Source organism: Muntiacus reevesi, chromosome 2 (genome assembly GCF_963930625.1).
Source record: "Muntiacus reevesi chromosome 2, mMunRee1.1, whole genome shotgun sequence".
Taxonomy (NCBI): Eukaryota; Metazoa; Chordata; class Mammalia; order Artiodactyla; family Cervidae; genus Muntiacus; species Muntiacus reevesi.
This window is the reverse complement of record NC_089250.1, coordinates 88674101-88693604: the sequence shown is the minus strand read 5'-3', so window position 1 is coordinate 88693604 and position 19504 is coordinate 88674101. Positions and strand designations below refer to the sequence as shown.

Below are 19504 nucleotides of genomic sequence, written 5' to 3'. Positions count from 1 at the left end.
AGAAGACTTCAGTTAATGACACGTCATCAATTTCAGCATTTTAATGGGTTAGCAGGACAGATGATTCCTGGCATTTCAAAGATAATTGTGATGTCAATGAAGGCAGGACTGTATTGTTATACTCTCTGCCCATGCCCAAAGTAATTTATATTTTTAATGATAAACCTGGTCTTTAAGACTGAGAATAGTGGGATAAAGCCTATGCAATAGGAATTAACTTTGTCATATGTGAAAATGGCCTTAACACATAATAGACCACTGCATATGGCTAGGGAAAAACCCGCTTGATATTACTTATTCTGAAATAAAAATAACTTTTAGTGGATACAGTCTAATATTTAATGAGTTTATACATAGTAAGTCCATACAGAAAACTGTGCTGAGTTGCTAAGGGTACATTTTGTAATTAACAAGTGTCCATGAGGACATCAAGTTGCTCAAAACCACATGCACAATGGGAGCAAGACAGTGATTTTCTACAGCTTGGCTGCTGACTGGAAACATTCATTTGAAAAAAAGTCCTATAGGCCAACACATGGTCATGTTCTTTGGCATGGCCTTTGAGGGAATACTTGAGAGATGATTCATTCTTTGCTAGTATCAGGCAAGAATCCTGGAGTAGCCATTTCCTTTTCCAGGGGATCTTCCTAACACAGAGATTGACCCCAGGTCTCCTGCATTGCAGTCTTTACAGACTGAGCCACGAGGGACGCCCTAGTATAGACAGAGAAGTATTTCTTCAAAAACAAAACAAAAACCTTCTGGTGGGACTTCTCTGGCAGTCCAGTGGTTAAGACTCTGTGCTTCTAGTACAAGTGGCATGGGTTCCATCCCTGGTCAGAAAACTAAGACCTCACATGCCATGTGGCATAACTAAAAAACAAAGAGAAACCTTCTGGTCTTGTCTGTAGGTATGGCTTAGGAAGGTGGGAAGACGGTCCACTCAGGGAGGTTAGATCAACTTCCTTTGTTTTCTCTAAATAACATCAACTTTTGTATCTGCTTGGTTACCCTGTAAAGCAAAAGCATCTGCCTGGCTTCAGCCTCAGTTTACTGAGCTGTAAGATGGGAATCCCAGCACCTACCTACGAAGGGTAATGCTAGGGTTCAATGAGATGGATGAAAAGTGCAAAGAACAGGGTCTGGCACGTGGCAACCATTAACCGCTACTAGTAACTCTACTTTCAATCAGGTTGGGATTCTGTAAGAAGGCTACGTAGTACTCAGTACAGATTAAGGTCCTAAATGACCCAGAATAAATTCTCATACACTCAGATTGCTGACATATCAGAGCATCAAAGTCTACAGTCACCTGACAACACTGTTCCTTGTGTGGACTCATTTTAAACATTTATTAAAAAAAGCAAAATGTACGTTCATCTCAAATAGAACAGTTAAAAATGGTAAAGCAATACAAACAACTTGTTACTAGCAGCATCCAGTTGTTAGAAGGTCCGGCCCCGCTCCTCACTCTGCTCTGGCAAGCTCAGCCTCTTCTGAGCCCTCTGCCACCTTACACTGCCCTCCGTCATAGTGCAGGTGAAACCAAAGTTTATAAAATTAACAATTTAAGGTTAAATAAGCTTAAATAAGGGTGTTAAATACAAGACACTTCATCAAAGCTTCTGTACAAAGATAAACAAATTTGGCATTGTACAAGTGATTCTGCTGGCTCACGGCACACAGGAGAGCTCTTGTAAGTAAGCAGGTTGATGCTTTTTCTCAACAGAGCATTAACTATACAAAAGTGAACTAAGAGTTGAAGTGACTACTCAGTGAGCCATTTACAAGGCATATGAATCTTTTTTTTTTTTTAAATCAGAACACTGTTAATATTCAGGCACCGTTTGCTCCTGCAAATAAATAAGTCTCTAAAGGAACTGCATTTGAACTCGTGTTAGACACATCAGTGCTTTTTCTGTCCCCCCTGCCCCGACACGGCTTTTCCAACTATTTCATCTGCTTCTTTCTTATTGCTATGATAATGTGGCTGTGGAAATAAAACTACTGTACATCCAAAAAAATAGAGCACCTTTAACATTAAAGTATATGTCTGATTATTTGTTCTCATGTTTATTTTACAATTCTAAAGCCCAAACTATGGTAAACTGCTTTAATATCTCTACCGGGTCACCTGATACATAAAGCCCAACCATCATCCCTTGTGAGGTAAGCCCACACAGAGCTCCATTTCAGCAGAGCCTGAAAGGTCCACACTGACACCAGAGTTTACATTCATCTCGACACCAGCATTACATTCATCTTCACGGGTGTTGCTCTCTGCGGTCACACAGTGGCTCCCTGTCCTGCTGGGGGCATGGTGCTAAACAGAGTGGGACAGCAAACACAGCTACGATGGGCCAGAAGCACAGCAAGAAACCACATGTTGGCGACTATGAAGGGACTCCGGGCTTCCCCAGGGTCCCTTGGTGGGTGGTGGCCTGGTTACGGCTTCTTGTCGATGGTGTTGAAGAACCACTCTGTGAACTTGCGCAGCTGGGCCGCAGCTGTCTGCGACTCCTCCTGCAGCCGCAGGTTGTCCTGCCGCAGGTGCTGTACCTCCGCCTGTAGCACTGCCTTGTCCTGCTTCTCCTGGGAGAGGGGGATGGAGACAAACAGTCATGCACTTGCTAGACACAGTCTCTCCTACCAGCTGCAGTCTGAGCACTTCTATCCCTATTTAGGTATTTTATAGATTTATTTATTCATTTCTTGGGGGCAGAGGGGATCTGACTGCCTGTTCTGGCTTCTCCAAAAATGAGGGTGAGAATAAGTAACTAAGAATATTCTTTCCTTTCATCCCACTTTGTTCCCAACAGGAGCCAAGACAGCTGTTATATAGGAAGGTGATTAACCAGTTTCTATCATCCTGTCTCTGAAAAAGGGGGCCTGGGAAGAGGTGTAGCCTTGGATAGGAGGACAGAGCTTCCATGGCATGCCTTCTTATTGGACAAGTCAGAATCCGTAGAGCTGCTGACTGTGGGCTTGGTTTTCACCATCTCATCTCATCTGAAAGCTTTCCTGGGAAGCTGTATTTCCATAATAACCTTCAAAGTGCGCCACTAAAAACTGTTCAAATAATCAAGATTTTTCTGAAGAATCACATACAGAGTTTCTAATAGACAGTAAAGAAAAATGTACAAGACAAATTTGAGCTCCCAAATGCTGAAAGGGATGCTTGACCCAGAGAGGAAGAGGAGGTGGGGGGTCATCCTCACGGTGAGTGCTGCTTTTACAGGGAGGTGACCTGATTGTCAACACCGCAGACACACCTGCGGCAGTGAGCTGGGAGCTCAGGCTCTTCAGGAGACTGGCCCCCTCAGCATGTCTGGTCCTGTCCTTGATGTCTGCTCCCTTTTCCTGTCCCTCCACAACCCGTCCCCAACACCACTTGCCTCATCTAATGAACAAAGACACCAGTCTCAAGAGGACGCTTGGATTAGGACTGGTTGCTAACTCAGCCCACTCAAGTCTGGTCTTCTCTTGGTCACAAGAGGCTCAAGCTCCTGTTCTCCCCAAGCTCTGGGGCTTTCATGCCGAAACAGGTCAGACATCCCTGCTGCAGCCCAGCTGCCGGCCTCTCATGACCCCCAGTCCTTCTCCTCTACCCACGGAGTGTGTCCTGTCACTAAAACCTTCTATACTCTCAACACCTTCTTCCCTGAGCGTTCCTTTCCTTTTCAGCTGTAAATGAGTCTTGGGTCTCTCCTGGGGATGCTGCTTTCCCAGCAGCTCAGAAGGGTGAGGGCTTGTTCTGAAGAGCACAGAGCTTAGAGGCAAGGCAGGCCAACACCTCGCCCTTGCTGCCCCGGCAGATGATTGCTCTCCCCTAAAATCCCAAGACACTGGCTCTAAGACCTGGCACCCCTACTCTCTGCCATGGTCAGCTATATCTCCAGCCCTTCCCATCCTGGAAGATTCTAGAACATGGTTCATTTTTCTTCTTTCCTTCTCCATTCATCATGTCTGTTAATGATTTCAAGACCCAACAGACATTCCATATGATTCAGCCTTTCTGTGATCTTAAGCCCACCCTCCTCACTGCCCCTCACCCCGCCCCAGCCATATCCTGGACCTTGAAGCTATTATTGATAACTGCACATGTTCCTAAATGTTTCAAGTCCATACTGCCTGATCACTGCCTGTTGTCTTTTTAAAATAATTTCTCCAGTATCCACCCTTCAAAAATGATCTTAATCCACCACTCTTGCCTTATGGTCACTGTCCATTGACACCCACCGCAGGGACATTATTCCTTCTCACCCAGCTTAGACTCTGAGTCCCTCAGTTTAATCATATCCTTTACAAACTGCATAACTCTAATATTGGTTAAATTCAACTCTCCAATTATTCGACACCTATCGGGAAACAGAGTTACCAGCCATCCCAGTAGGTCTGAGATGTTCCCAGTGCCAGCTCTAAAAGTTCTGTGTCCTAAACCCATCAGGTAAACTGGACAGCTGGTCAACCATGCTGGAGGAAACACCTAATTTATGCTATAATCCAACCAAATACCCAGTTACCCTCCATTCTACACCCTCCCTCCATCCTGATATCTCTCACCCTCTTTCCCATTGTTCACCCTCAGTTCTGGAATAAAGAAATAAACCAGAGGAGAACTTTGTCAACCTGTCTCTGTTTGGACTACTGCCATACCTCACTTCACTAGGCTTTGCAGCCTAGTGTTTTACAATTTGTAGGTTTGTGGCAACCCTGCATTAAGCAAGTCTCTCAGTACCATTTAGCCAACTGCATTTGCTCACTTCATGTTTCTGTGTCACATCTGGTAATTCTCCCAATATTCCAAACTTTTCCATTATTATTACATTTGTTATGGTGATCTCTGATCTTCAGTGCTACTACTGTAATTGTTTTGGCACTTTTTAGCATAAAGTATTTTTTAATTAAGCTATGTACACTGTTTTTGTGGACATAATGCTATTGCACACCTAGACTACAGTACAGTACAGTGTAAACATAATCTTTATATGCACTGAAAAACCAAAATATTCATGTGACTCAATTTACCATGATATTCACTTTATTGCAGTAGTCTGGAACCAAACCTGCAATCTCTCTGAGGTAGACTTGCACTCATGTATGAACCACTCACACACACTCTGCTCTGATAACTATTGAGAATAGTCCCTACTTGCATCTGGGGCTACACCCTCCTTGTTAGGCTTAGGACATTACACTCTTTACTCCCACCATTATTTCCCTCCCAACTGAGTTATTTCCACCAGCATTCAGGCCAGCTGTTACTTCTCCCTTCTTTCACCAACAGAACCCTCCCCACCCAACTATCCCCCTCCAGCTACTGTACCCCATTTCATTTTCCTGGAGAGCAAAGCAGCTACCCAGCCAGCACTGATAATTCAACAAGAGCTCAGAAAATGTCTAAGGAATAAACAATGGCATGTCTTTTGAGGACTGAGCACACACAGGTTGATGGGTAGAAAAGACGCTGACTCACTGTGGGGGCAAAAGCTTGCGGAGACCAGGCTTCCTGGCACCAACTAACTCCTTTCAGGTCAACTCATAACTGATAGTCCACTGAATTGACAAATGCTAGTATGCTGCGTGTCTTCCTCACTCTGAAGACCACCTACCTAAAGGCTCATCCTCGTTCAGTCAGATCTACTGGATCTTGTGTCTCCTACAATAAAATAGAGTAGCCGTGGGCAAGAGATGGAGTCAGACCTTGGGTGTCTCCATTCCCATTTACTGTTGGGCTTTGATTAGGGCACTTATTGTTGTCAAGTGTCTTTCTTTTTATTCCTAGTAGTTAAAAGGGGTTGATTGTATAAGAGACAGAGTTCTGAGCAGGAACTTCCAATTGATTGTTTTACCTTCCGAAGATCTGTCTGCAGCTGCCGAAGAATCAACTCCAGTTGGTTGACTTTCCCAGTCAGTGTGGATGGAGACCGCTCCCTAGCAAGGAAAGAATGACTTAGAACAACTCAAGAGTGCTGAAGTCAAGCCAGGGCATTCAGAAAGTTGGCAATGTTTTCATGCAAGACATTCTATCATGTGCGGAGAGCACAGCAAGAAAGTAAATAAGATGATGTCAGATGTTGCAGGTCAACATGTCACTGCTTTGGTGGAAAATCCCTCCTGGGTTGCTTTTGACTTAAAAGGGGCTTCAGAATCTCTATTGGCATATACATTGACAAGAAAACAAAAGATAGATGATCTAAATGCATTTAGGTAGCCAAGATTAGGCAGACCAGAATCAAGTCCTGGGAACCAAAGAGACTCAATTTCCCCAATTTGCCTTTCTCTATTAAGAAAGTATCAAGGAATTCATCACCAAGATGAACATGCAAGTTGCTGATCACTCAAGTTGATAAAAGAGTTGGAATTAGGAGTGGATGGCACTGAGAAAGAAAGTAACACTCTGTGGGTGATGAACACATCAAGAACACAGGGACAGAGGGACTTCCCTGGTGCACCAGTGGTTAGGACTCTGTGTTGCCCATACAAGGGGCATGGGTTCAATCCCGAGTTGGGGAGCCTTAGCTCCCCAACTTACTTTCTTTCTCAGTGCCATCCACTCCTAATTCCAACTCTTCTATCAACTTGAGTGATCAGCAACTTGCATGTTCATCTTGGTGATGAATTCCTTGATACACATGCTGTGTGGTGCAGCAAGAAGTATTTTAAAAAAAGAACAAATAGAACACAAGGGTAGAGACAGCTGGCTCCTGGCACACTTCAGTGGGAGGTGAGGGGCTGGGTGGAGGTCCAGGGTTGAGGGGAGCATGTGTGCTCAGGAGCTGAGTACATGCAGCCTGGCAGAGCGAGGGTGGTCAGCAAGGTGTCCCTGGCCAGTGCTGCTGCTGTGATCAGGGGGCAGACACTGACTGGGGCCACCCCCTCCCACTCGGGAGCTCAACCTCACCATCCAGGGCATGGGCTACACGTCTTGGCAGGCAGGGCTCACCCGTGGAGCACAAGCTCCATCCAGCCCAGCAGGGAAAGAAGCAGAGTCAGGCCTGCTCAGTCCCTTCTCTGGGTCCTTCAGGACTAGGTGAAGACAGGTGGAACGGTTTCCTGGCTGCTCTGGGCTGAGCTTTTGTTAATTGCTGGGGCCTGGGACATGGGAAGGAGGCACACCACAGGGGTCACATACCCAGCTGGATCCATGAAATCTTTGCTGCTGCCAGGATCGACACACAAAGGCAGCTCCTGGGCCCCTTCCAGGTCCTGCTCGGGGTGCATGTCTGTCAGGGTACAGAAGGACGCCACTCTCTGGTCTGGGGAGGGGAGACACACAGACAGAAGAGTTAGGAATACCTGCAAGGCACGGTCTCCTGGTGGAAATGAACAGTTTCTAAATAAAATCTGCCCCTCCCCCCGTCCAGTCACTGCCCTGTTTTAAAGAAAACAAAAGCAAACTCAGGCAAGCTCCTGACAATCAGCAAGCATTCAGATCGGCTGTCCTGCTGGGCTGCATGGCACACAGACACCACAGCCATGGGACAACAAGCAGACACTGGGTTTGCTACAGCCAATCTTTCTTCTGTGCACATCCCAAGAAACGCCAAAGCTGTCACTGGGTGTGAAAGAACGGCATTGGGTGATGAACAGAACCCAGAAAAGGCACCTCTCTCCAGACGTGGAGAGCATTCTTGAGACATGATGGCCCGGACATGTCACCCTGTGCATCCCCAACCCTCCGCGCTTCTATAACCATGCACACGTGCAGATAACGAAACAGAAAGGAAAGGTTATGGAGGATGGAGCACCCACAATCAGCCCCAAACAGTCACCTAGATAGGATGTGTGATGACAGAGGAGCCCAAGTTCTTCATCTGAGTCAAGACCTGAAATAAGATTTAGAATTTTCCTTTGAACAGTAATATCTCTCCTCACTTGAGAGCCTCTGGGGGTACATGTAAGGCTCAGGTGATGGGTCCTAAGAAAAACACATTTGTATACATGTGTGCATATCTGCAGATGTGTGTAAGTGTGTGCATGTCTGCCAGTGTGTATATGTTGTGTGAAGTTAAGAACTGCCCCTGAGAGGCTGTAATACAATGCCAAAGAATGTGGTCAGAGTGTACGTTTCACATGTGATGGTCCTGGCTGGACACACAGCTGTCATGCACAACAGTTAAGTTGCATGTCACACAGAGGTCAATCCAGCTGCAGGAAGGTGTGAGCATTTCGGGTCTGCTTGAATGACCCATTCCCTGAAGGTGAAGACGCTGGTAGTGAGAGAGATAAGCAAATACTCTCACTAAAACCTTTAGAGGGAGATCTGCAGCACGTGCAGCAATGATCAGCATGACTACTTTCCGTCCCCGCGCCCCCACCCCCAAACAGCACAGGGCCATTTCTGTTCCCGGCACCAGTGACTTCACGTTGAATGTCGAGCTGGGCAGGAAAGGGAAGGTGATATTCTTTGAAATGGGCACCAGACTGGCCCGGCTCTGAGGGCTGAACGCAAGAACACTGGCCCAGAAATGCTGAAAGGCATGCAGAGAAAACCCTCCACCCATGCAAGGTGGAGGTGAGGTCCAGGGATGCATCTCATCATCCACGCTGACTCCCCCTCCACACGCCGTGCCTGAGCGCACCTGCAGTTGGACTCTGAGGGATGCAGCAGGTGCATTAGCGCTGCTGCCGCTTTTTCACATGATCTGATTACTGGCTGAGAAACCACACTGGGGTCCGTGACATGGGTGCTCTGTGCTTAATTTAACCTATTACGTCTCCCCCTGTCTGCTGGCTGCGTCTCCTAATGAAGCTACCTGCTTGGCTGGTGGTTTCTGGAGGGTCCCACACAGCCTGTGAATCAGAGAGGATGGTGGAGCTGCCAGAAGCCCTGGAAGGAGCCAGGCTGCAGGGCCAGGGTGCCGTGCTGAGCACCCCACCTGAAGGAGCATACAGCAGGTTCCCAGCCGCACGTCCCTTTCCTCCATCATGACTCCTCAATGCCTGCTGACAGGTACTCAGGGGTCCTTCAATCAACATTCCAGAAAGGCTTAAGGGCCCATCCCACACTTTGCATCTTCTATGGGATGATAGAGCTTCTACAACTATATGTTCCTGAGAGATAGCCAAGTTCCCAATTTGATAGACTAGTAGCATTTATACATCTGATGAAATAATTGGTAATTTAATTGTGATTAACAGCATATAGAGAATGAACCTATGGCTGCTGGGGAGGGAAGGATGAGGTAGGGACAGTTAGGGAGTTTGGGACGGACATGTACACACTGCTATAGTAAAAATCGATAACCATCAAGGTCCGACTGTAAGGCACAGGGAGCTCTTCTCCCGCCATGTGGCAGCCTGGATGGGAGGGGAGTTGGGGACAGGGTGGATACATGTCTGTGTATGGCTGAGTCCCTTTGCTATCTACCTGAAACTATCACAACATCGTTAATCGGCTATACTCCAATATAAAATAAAGAAGCTTTTGAAAAAAAGATTAACAGCATAATTTGGGTATTGCCTGCTTTTATGCCTGATGAGATGTGACCAGCAGAGATGGGGCAGGAAGGATGGGTGCACAGGCTGGGGGTCAGTGGCTCTGGGGAAGGGTGGGGGGTCTGGGCTGTCAGGGTGCCAAGATAACCTTCTGTCCTGTGACAGCTCTGAATCAGGAAATGATTACCACTTAAAAAAAAAAAACAAAAACAGCAGACACATTTTTTATTTCACAGTGAATTTAACTACTGAGCAAAAGGAATGAAAGAAAAGAAAGAATTTATTTTTCTCACTTTTTAAGAGAGTTTTGTTGACATCCACATTTTATGCAACCCAGTGATAATTCAGTTAGTTTCTATCTTTCTTAATATAGTTGGTTCTGATCATCAAGTCTAAATATTTCAATGAAAACATCTTGGCTTGCTTCATCTATTTTTACCTTAATTGATAAAATACCCACATATTTGAAGAAACAGAACTTACTACTGGCAGCCATTCAAACATTCCTTGGGGAGAAACGAGGTCCTACCAGTCAGGAGGCAAGAAGCCAAAAATAGACTTTTGCCAACAATGTAATTTCACAAAGAAGATTTCACTTTGAATCCAAAAAGCTTGGGAGGTTAAAATGCAACTAGAATGCTACTTGATTAAGTACAGACACTAAACTACTTTGTAAAATGACTAATTTAGTGACAGTTTCCAGTAGAAGCTTTATTCCTCCAGAGCTTATTTCAGTAATAATAAATATTCAGTAACCAAGAAATTACTGACATTGAACCAAAAGGCACAGATAAGACTGTAAGCAAAAGAGAGGCTCAGAGTATGCACTTCATGTAAATGGTGAGCACAGCAAGGATCCAATTACCCACACTGTACATGTTTTCCCTTGAAATCATCTTTAAAAAACCTGATTGCAATGTCAGTTTCTTGTTTAAAGTTTATTTTATCGAAGTATAGTTGATTTATAATGTTGTGTTGAGTTCTGCTGCAGAGCCAAGCAATTCAGTTATATACAGACATAGACATAGATATTCTTTTCCATTATGGCTTATTACAGGATATTGGATATAGCTCCCTGTGCTACACAGTAGGGCCTTGCTGTTTACTGTCAGTTCCTCATCTTAGTGCATTTAGCATTGAACAAGAGGGTGCACAGTCAGTAGGCTACTCTATATCAGTCTTGAGCTGAGACGGCTGACTCAACAATTGCCTGCTAATAACCCCCATGACCCCAGGCCAGCTGTGTGGAGCAACGAACCCCATAAGGCCAAGCCTGCTTCGTGAGGGATGAGTGCTCTGATCAACTAGCCATGTCTGCTGAGGGCCAGCACAGGAGAACAGATACGCCCCAGATGCATGCCATACAGGACATGCATGTGTGAGGCTAAATTAAATGAAATCCATTTCCATAAACAAAGCTGTTCTAATGTCTTTTCTACACTACACATTATAGAAAAGTTGGGGCTCTCTAGCTACAAGTGAGCATGCACACCTCGCTATATGATACAGGGAACCCAGCCCGGTGCTCCGTGATGACCTAGAAGAGTGGGTTGGGGGTGGGTGCGAAGGACACTCAAGAGGGAAGGGATATACATATATACACACATACCCTTATGGCTGATTTGAGTCACTGTATGGCAGAAACGAACACAAAATTATAAAGCAGTTACCCTCCAATTAAAAATTTGTTTAAAATGTATGCTTTTCATGCTCTGTTCAAGAAACCAAGGGCATAGGTAACCTAATAAAAGTGTAAACTTGTGCTTTTCCAGAAAATAGACTTACATGAACTATTTCATTTCCACAGTGGTGTCTGATAAATGAGTTAATTCTGCCCATGCCAGTAGCTCACATATCCGCTTGCAATAATTACTACCAGTGGGGAAGAGCTGAAATCCCAAGGGGAGGAAAGGCCTGCAGGGAGCTGTGTGGGATACTGACATCCAGTCTCTGATCACCAGTTTATAAAGCTGCCTTTAACGCTTCATTCCACTTAAGACAACATCATCCACTTAACAAACGCCCAAGAACACACCAATTGGCCACCCATGATACTATGACAAATGAGAACTACCTTAAATCCTAGGACTTTTAAAAAGACTCCACTCTCCTTCTCCTGTTTCACTGTCCGACCCACAGCCAGCTTTACTAGTTGGGTTTGCTCACTTGACCATACTGGGGGGATGGGATCTCTCTATATCATTTGGTCCCTCTCTACCCTACATTGTTCCTTTCACTTCATACATAAAGGAAGTGAAAAGCATGCAAAGGTGACAGATGATGGTCTCAGTGTATAATAACACTGATGAGAGGTGCTGTGTAGGAGTTCTGATGGGCAGAGGGTCACATCTCACCCCTTTCCCTGAAAATAAAACAACCGCCCACATGGCAGCAAGCCAGGACTGGGACTCAGCCAGTTTTCAAACTATCACAAGAGAAGGGAGTGGCAGCCATGGACCCTGGTGAGAAAGGCACTCTGCTCTTGACTCACCTTCTCTCTCACAAGTTTATGAAGCTCTCAATTTTTAGACACTGGTTTTGGAGCAGAGTTGCATAACCCATCTATTCACTTATTAATTAATGTTTAACCACGCTGCATAGCATTTCTGTATTGAACGGCTTTCTATTCTTTTGAATCATTGCCCATAAGCAAGTTCTCAGGAGAGAGATTTCTGGTCAAAGAGTGGGTACATTTTCTGGCTCTAGTTATATGCTGTCATATTGCTTGAACACAAAGATGGATTGTTTTATAATCTTTGTAACGATACCAGCTGAGAGTGTTCTTCACAACTATTCAGAACTGCTGTGTGGTTTTTCATACTCGCAAGGTAGCTCATTATTGTCTACATTTGCATGTGTGGCTGAACACTTTTCAAGTCCTTACGTATTGTGTGATCCTTCTTTTGGGCCATGTGTCATATGCGTTGACCATTTGTTTCTCAGGCATTTGGTATTTTTTGGGTTCATGTTCCTTCATTCACTGGAGACACTTAGGTTTCACCTGTCAAATTTATTACAAATCTTACCCATGTTCCCCAGTTCCCCCTTTAATGTTCTCTTCCAGGTTCATAAAAGATTTAAATACGTTTATCTGGTCCCATTACATTTTGCATGTTCTCTCAAAAATCCATAGTTATGGTACTGGCATTCTTCTAAAACATTAATCTTTGTCTTTACTTTTTCTAGAATTGACTTTTCCAATTCCTAAATCCAAATGGAGTATGGAAATCCCACCCCACTCCCATTTAACTCTTAAATATACACAGATTTTGGTCTAGGCTCTTTTTTTTCCCTTCAAAAGGACTAATTTCTATTTTTTTGAATCATTTCTATGTTGTTTTAATTATGACTGACTTACAATAAACTTTTATTGTTGACCATTATTCATCTATTTTCCAAATGGATGCAAGTATCCTACAGATATTTGAACTGAAATGGTACAAAACCTGTGAATTAACTCAGGAAGGGCTCTCATCTTTCCTGTGTGCTTTCTATCTATTCCTATCCTTCCATATATCAGGACTTTTCAAAGTGCCCAGCGCTTACTCTCCTTATGATTCTAACGATGGGTAAACTCCCAAGGAATTTATTCTGATCTTGCTAAGGTGTCCTTTATGACTGCTATGTGGACGGCTGCACATGCCACTCCTGACACCAGGAGGAAGAGCCTACTTCCATCCTGGGATCTGGGCAGGCCTTGGACTTCCCCTACCCAATAGGATGTGGTGGATATAGTGCTCTGGGTCTTGAAACATCACATATCTGCTGCTTGTGCCCTCCTGACTCCTTAAGTCACATGTGAAGAAGTACAATTACTTTGCTGAAGACAAGGCTCCAGCCAGATCCCAGTGTTCCAGGTACAGGCATATGAGAGGAGTCACCTTAATGCTCCAGACCCAGTTGAGCTCCAGCTGAATACAGCTGCATGACTGACATCAACAGAAAACACAGGAAACAGAAGAACCACTCAGCTGAGCCTGGCCAACCCACGGAATCATGAGACATAACAAAGTCTTCAGCCATAAATTTTAGGGTGGTTTGTTATACAGAAATAGATAACTGAAAATGCTAACAATGCTTTGAAATGAGGCTTATAAAAATATGAAATATATTTTAGAATACCTACTTTATAATATCTAATAATTTCTTTTTGATTTATATTTTCTAGATATAGAATTATATATGCAAATATTTCCTTACTTTCAAAATTTATTCTTTTGAATACTAGATTCCAGTACAAAATTAAAGGACAGGATCTCTGGAGACTTAGGTGATACACTTTAAACATTAAAAAATTTTTTCCCATTAAGTGTTATTTTGTATAATATTATATAACTATATTCGATATCCTGTAATATTATATAAGGGAAAGGAGTATGAAAAGAAAAAATAAATATTTATACACACATGTTTGTATATATAATATATATATCTGAATCACTTTGTTGTACAGCTGAAAGTAACATAACATTGTAAATCAACTATACTTGAACCTTTAAAGGTAATATGGAATAAAGTTGATATTCTTCGTTAGGGTTTGAAGGTATCTCTCGATTCTTAATTTTTATTAGAAATAGGTTTAATTCTATTACACATATCCTTTCTGAGAAATTGATATGACAACTTTTAATGACTTCATCTATTATAACTTATTATAACTAAAGGTTTTCTTTCATTAAGTCAGCTAACTTCTTGCTAATAACAATGAATATTTTTTCAATTTATGACTGAGCTTCGTCTCAGCTGTCTCACATCAACATTAATGACTAAGATTGTCTTACAATTTTTCTTTTCTATGTGCTATGAGAAATCCTATTATGCAATGAGGCTGCTAATACATTTCAAGAAAAATTTATGCAAGGGCATTATCACTCTTTGAAACTTTGAAAATAATTAACTGTAAACATTAATTTTGGGTGATATTTGGGATTTGGAAATATTCTTGCATAATTTTTTCAGTGCCCTCCACACTCTGACTTCTACTTACTGTTTCTCATGCTCTTTCCCCCCAACTTTCTTGCAGGAAATAACTAATTATCTTATTCATCAGATTTATTCCTACATAGGAATAAAGTGACATTCCTTAATCATGTTATCATCTCTCATGTATTCAATACTAATCTTCCTCATTTCTAATTTTGTTCACTTATGTGTTCATTTTCTGAACCAATTTATACTGGCTTACCAATATTCAAAGAAAAAATGATCATTAATTAAATTTACAAACTGCACAGAAATTTCAATTGCAAGTTTTTTTTAAGAAAATCATTTGATTTCTTTCTTTCCTTTTTTTTTTTGTTTTCTTTCACAACCTCTGTAGAATGTTTTTGAAGTACAGTTACTTAATTTTCACTTTGTTTTTCCATTTAAATATGTTTCTGAAGCAGTTTTTTCTGTTTAAGGCCTACTCCCTGCTGTAGTCCAAAGACTTTACTAGGCAACCTCTTCTTCATCTTCACTTACTAGAAAAGAAAAAGATACTCTTATCATAGTCTTAATTCTTCCTAGCACAATTGTGGTCAATTGCTTCAGTCCTGTTCAACTCTCTGCAACCCTATGAACTGTAGCCTGCCAGGCTCCTCTGTCCATGGGGTTCTCCAGGCAAGAATACTGGCATGGGGAGCCATTCCCTTCTCCAGGGGATCTTCCTGACCCAGGGATTGAACCCATGTCTCCTGCATCTCCTGCACTGCAGGTAGATTCTTTACCTGCTAAGCTACCTGGGGAGCACAATTATCACTAGACTAATATTTGGAACTGTCTGAATTGTTAAAGTTTTTGGTTTATGTTTTGCTCCTATTTTCTGACTTAATTCCCATTTCACGCCTGTGGAGGGAAGTGTGGGGAAATGCACCTTCTCTTAGTGACCCCCTGGGGAAGCTGTGGACAGGATGCTTAAAGAATCTGTATTCTTCCAACACTGTGTATGTTATTGTCTGTGTACCTGGAGAGTTCACACATGCTTAAGCAACCAAGACTGGGGCTGATTAACTTGGTACTGCTGCTGTATTCTTTTTTTTTTTTTTCATATTTGATACAAACTTTTTCCTTGGTTACAAAACCCAAGCCCATATACAAAATTAGGAACACTTTTAGAAGCTTCTTTTGAAAGACTGTTTTAGTCCCCTTTAACTGAGTTAAAAAAAAATAAAAACAAAGCAAGTTTTCAACACCAATTTGAAAACTGAGAAGTTCAGGAATATACTTAGTTTCCTGTTATCTACAAAATGGTGCAATTCCAATTCCAACCGACAAGGTCACAACAGACTGGCTCAGGCCAATGCGTAGGTTCTTTTGCATTGTGCTGTGCTGTGCTTAGTCACTCGGTCGTGTCTGATTCTTTGGGACCCCATGAACTGTAGCTCGCCAGGTTCTTCTGTCCATGGGGATTCTCTGGGAAAGAATACTGGAGTGGGTTTTCATGCCTTCTTCCAGGGGATCTTCCCAACCCAGGGACTGAACCCAGGTTTCCCGCATTACAGGCGGATTCTTTACCATCTGAACCACTAGGGAAGCCCATGAACACTGGAGTAGGTATAGGTAGCCTATCCCTTCTCCAGGGGATCTTCCCAAGCCAGGATGGAACCAGGGTCTCCTGCACTGCAGGTGGATTCTTTGCCAGCTGGGCCACCAGAGAAGCTCACGTCTGCTCTACTTGAGATAAAGTTCACTTATGTTAGTTCTCACTTAAAACACCAAAGGAAATAGGGATTGGCACAGGACAGTAAAACCAAATTCTTAAACCCATGTGTCTAGTGTCAATTTTATCTCTTAGATGAAGGGCAACACATCACGTGTTGAGGCATGGGACATAAATGAGGCAGAACAGCAGGGAAGAGTCATGCCTGCTAGGGATAAACGACACTATGGCATTATACAAGGCTCATGGTATCTCAACCCAATGGATGCATTCCATTTTTTAAAGTCTGTCTTCAAATGGGCTGACTAATCATGTGTGGGCCCAGACTTTTTCCAGAGGGGTCTGAGCTCAGTAAGGCATCTTGAACTGCCTTGATTACTTTGAAATGATTAAATAGGCACATGGGGGTTTTCTGAATTATCTTTTCTTCATGATGTTGAGTCTAGCTCAGGAACAGCTTTGAGAATTGGTATAGAAAGATAAAGTCACAAGTAGGGCAACTGGTCATCCCGGTAAAGACCTCTCTTTTTAAAGTGCTGAGGGATGCCTATGCTCACATCAGCGCTATTCATGACAACTGAGATGGAAACATAAATATCCATCAACAGATGAATGGATAAAGCAGATTCGGTACATATACACAATGGAATATTACTCAGCCATAAAAGAGAATGAACTAACGCCATGTGCAGCAACACAGATGGACCTAGAGATTATCATACTAAGTAAAGTAAGTCAGAAAGAGAAAGATAAATTATATAGGGAATCTAAAATATGACAAAATAAACTTATCTATGAAACAGAAACAAACTCAGAGACATAGAGAACAGACTAGGAATTGCCAAAGTCGGGGGAAGGTTAGGGGAGGGATGGACTGGGAGACTGGGGTTAGCAGATGCAAACTATATTATAGATAGGATGGATAAAACACAGGTCCTGCTGCATAGAGCAGAGAACTATAAACCACAATGGACAAAAAGAACATGAGAAAGCATGTATGTATACGTATATAACCAAATCACTTTGCTATATAGCAGAAATTAATATAACATTCTAAATCAACTATACTTCAATAAAATAAAGTGGTAAGGGGATGGATCACATCTGGTCACCACCATGTCCACTTACATCACAGTGGAGCTGACACTGATACAAAAAAATCTGAGTAGGCAAAGGTCAGAGTTGCAAATTTTTGAATCTTCCTGAGCTGACTGTCGTCTCAAGATGGCATACTACCCTATGGATTGGCACCGAAAAGTGACTGGAACTTTTAAACATGACCTCAACTCCCTCCATATTTTCCATAGAATGTCGTTTGGAAAGTCCAGAAAGGGCAGGGAACCAAAGCCCGCTCCCTGAGCAAACAGCATCCCACATTTTATCTGCCCCACTTAGGCACCTCTGCCCTGAGTCACTGGGAGCTGGGATGTCCCTGCCTTCTCCTGCCTTCCTGACAGCGCCAATGCCCGGCTGGCCTCGAACATCAGCTCAGAAACACCCTGAGGAAAGGGATGTGCAGGTAGGGCTGAGAGGAGCTTGCCAGGTCTCTGGAAAGGTTTTCATTTCATAGAAGAGCAGGCTGAAGCCCAGCACAAGTATGTACCTCAGAGGACTGGTGACCAACCTTCAGTGTTGCAATAAAGCACGTAGCTGAGTGACTTCTCCAAAGGCCCCGCAGCCCGGCAGTAGGGCTGTGATTACAATCACAGTCCATGGATGGATAATCCAGCCACTGCTGTCTGTGGCCCTGTGCTATCGCTATCTGGACCTCCCACCCACAGCCCAGCTCCCTAGAAAGCCCACTTCATAGAAGCGATTTTATTCTGCAGAGGCAGAAGGGAACCCAGCAAAGACACAAACGAGGGTGGAGACAGACATGAAGTGACATATGTATATATACATGGTGGTGGTGGTTTAGAGGCCAAGTTGTGTCCATGTGTCCCAACTCTTACGACTCCATGGACTGTAGCCCACCAGGCTCCTCTGTCCATGGAATTTTCCAGGCAAGAATACTGGAGTGGGTTGCCATGCCCTTCTCCAGGGGATCTTTCTGACTCAGAAATGGAATCTGCCTCTCCTGCATTGGCAGGTGTATTCTTTACCGCTGAGCCACGAGGGATTTCCATATATTCCCACACACATACTGTTGTAAATCAGAATAAAGAATACAAAATGCAAAAGGATCTCAGAGATTAAAATCTATGCCGTGAGCTGCAACAGCTCAAAAGTGCAGGGAGCCTGTGCATCTTATACCTACTGGCTCCTCTGTACTAGCTCTCCTCATCTGGTTACCTTGCTGTGCGCTTGATAAATAAAGATAAGATTAATTTAAGAAACAGTTTTCCCTTAAGAAACTCATCACTCAATAAGAAGTGACAGAGATGTGAATAATGCAGAACAGAGTGGTATGTACTATGCAAATATTTATGCGGTGGGGGAACAGAGAAGACAGAATAGAAGTTCTTAGATTCTCATTGGGCAGTGAGACAAGTGTACACAGAATATGCTAGAGAAAATGCAGCTCTCTCCTGTCTAGGCTGCTCTGGACAGAGGTGAGACCTGTCATGCCTTTTGGGGCTCTGTCCCACCAGGCTAGTCTTGGGAGGCTGAGAAATAACTAGAGCTTTCATAGTCCTCTCTAACCAACTTCTGGTTGAGAGAAATATTTCTCTGCGTTACCAAGCAGACAGGAGCATTCTCAAGTTTTCACACGGAACAACTACTTTGTAAATCCAAATGCAAACTCCACCAAGTACTTGGCAGGTCCAAAACAGCTGTCCTCTCTCCACCAAGGGAGCAGGTGTTTTGCAGGAATTTCTTCCTAACAGTTTCCTCCTCCCATGTATCAGAGCTAAACGTCCCAGAGCCTGGATTAACTCACTTTCTCTCTAGATACCCCCCTAAAAGGTGCTTAGGACCAGAGGCACTGATCCCAGCTGATGAGTGAAAATGACGAGCAGGGCAGCTTGTTAAAAGAGGCAGTCGGGGCGGCAGACTCCACCTGAAGCAGCCTGACTGCAAAGTGCACCCGTCCCTCCTGGGAAAAAATGTGGATTTCTTTCCTGAAGCCTGCACATCACAGGTCATGAGGATTGACTACCCGAGCAGGCAGTGAAAGGGTGGGGGTTGAGAAGAGCCGATCAGGTGGCCCTGTCCCCCTTTGGGGTTGGGGGTGGTGGCAGCAAACACTGTTGCTATAACTCAGACACACAGGAGAGCCTCAGGCCGGGCCCCAGAATGGCCTGCCCTCTGTGGATCCTGCTTGTTACCCAGGAGCCAAGGCCGTAGTCATGGAAAGTGTTTGGCAGCAAATGGAAGAAAGTCAGGAACCCTGTCACTGGGGGTCCCTGGGTCCACACGTAAGGCCCTGAGGATGTCTGGGAGACAGGCATGGCCCCTGTCTGTGGCCCCTTTAGGTTGGAG

The 19504-nt window shown here is 43.7% G+C and overlaps 1 protein-coding gene across 10 annotated transcripts in view; it reads right to left on the bottom strand.

Annotated features, from left to right (window-relative positions):
• Nucleotides 1–1328: 1328 nt before the first annotated feature.
• The window catches only part of SIPA1L2 (signal induced proliferation associated 1 like 2), a 233150-nt gene continuing 214974 nt past the window's right edge, over nt 1329–19504 (bottom strand). For all 10 annotated transcript variants that reach the window (XM_065922299.1, XM_065922302.1, XM_065922298.1 and 7 more), the window contains 3 exons: nt 7136–7259; nt 5853–5934; nt 1329–2592 (listed from right to left, as the gene is read on the bottom strand). In XM_065922299.1, coding sequence (XP_065778371.1) covers nt 2446–2592; nt 5853–5934; nt 7136–7259 — 353 coding nt within the window. In that variant the 3' untranslated portion in view covers nt 1329–2445. The remainder of the gene's footprint in view (nt 2593–5852; nt 5935–7135; nt 7260–19504) is intronic.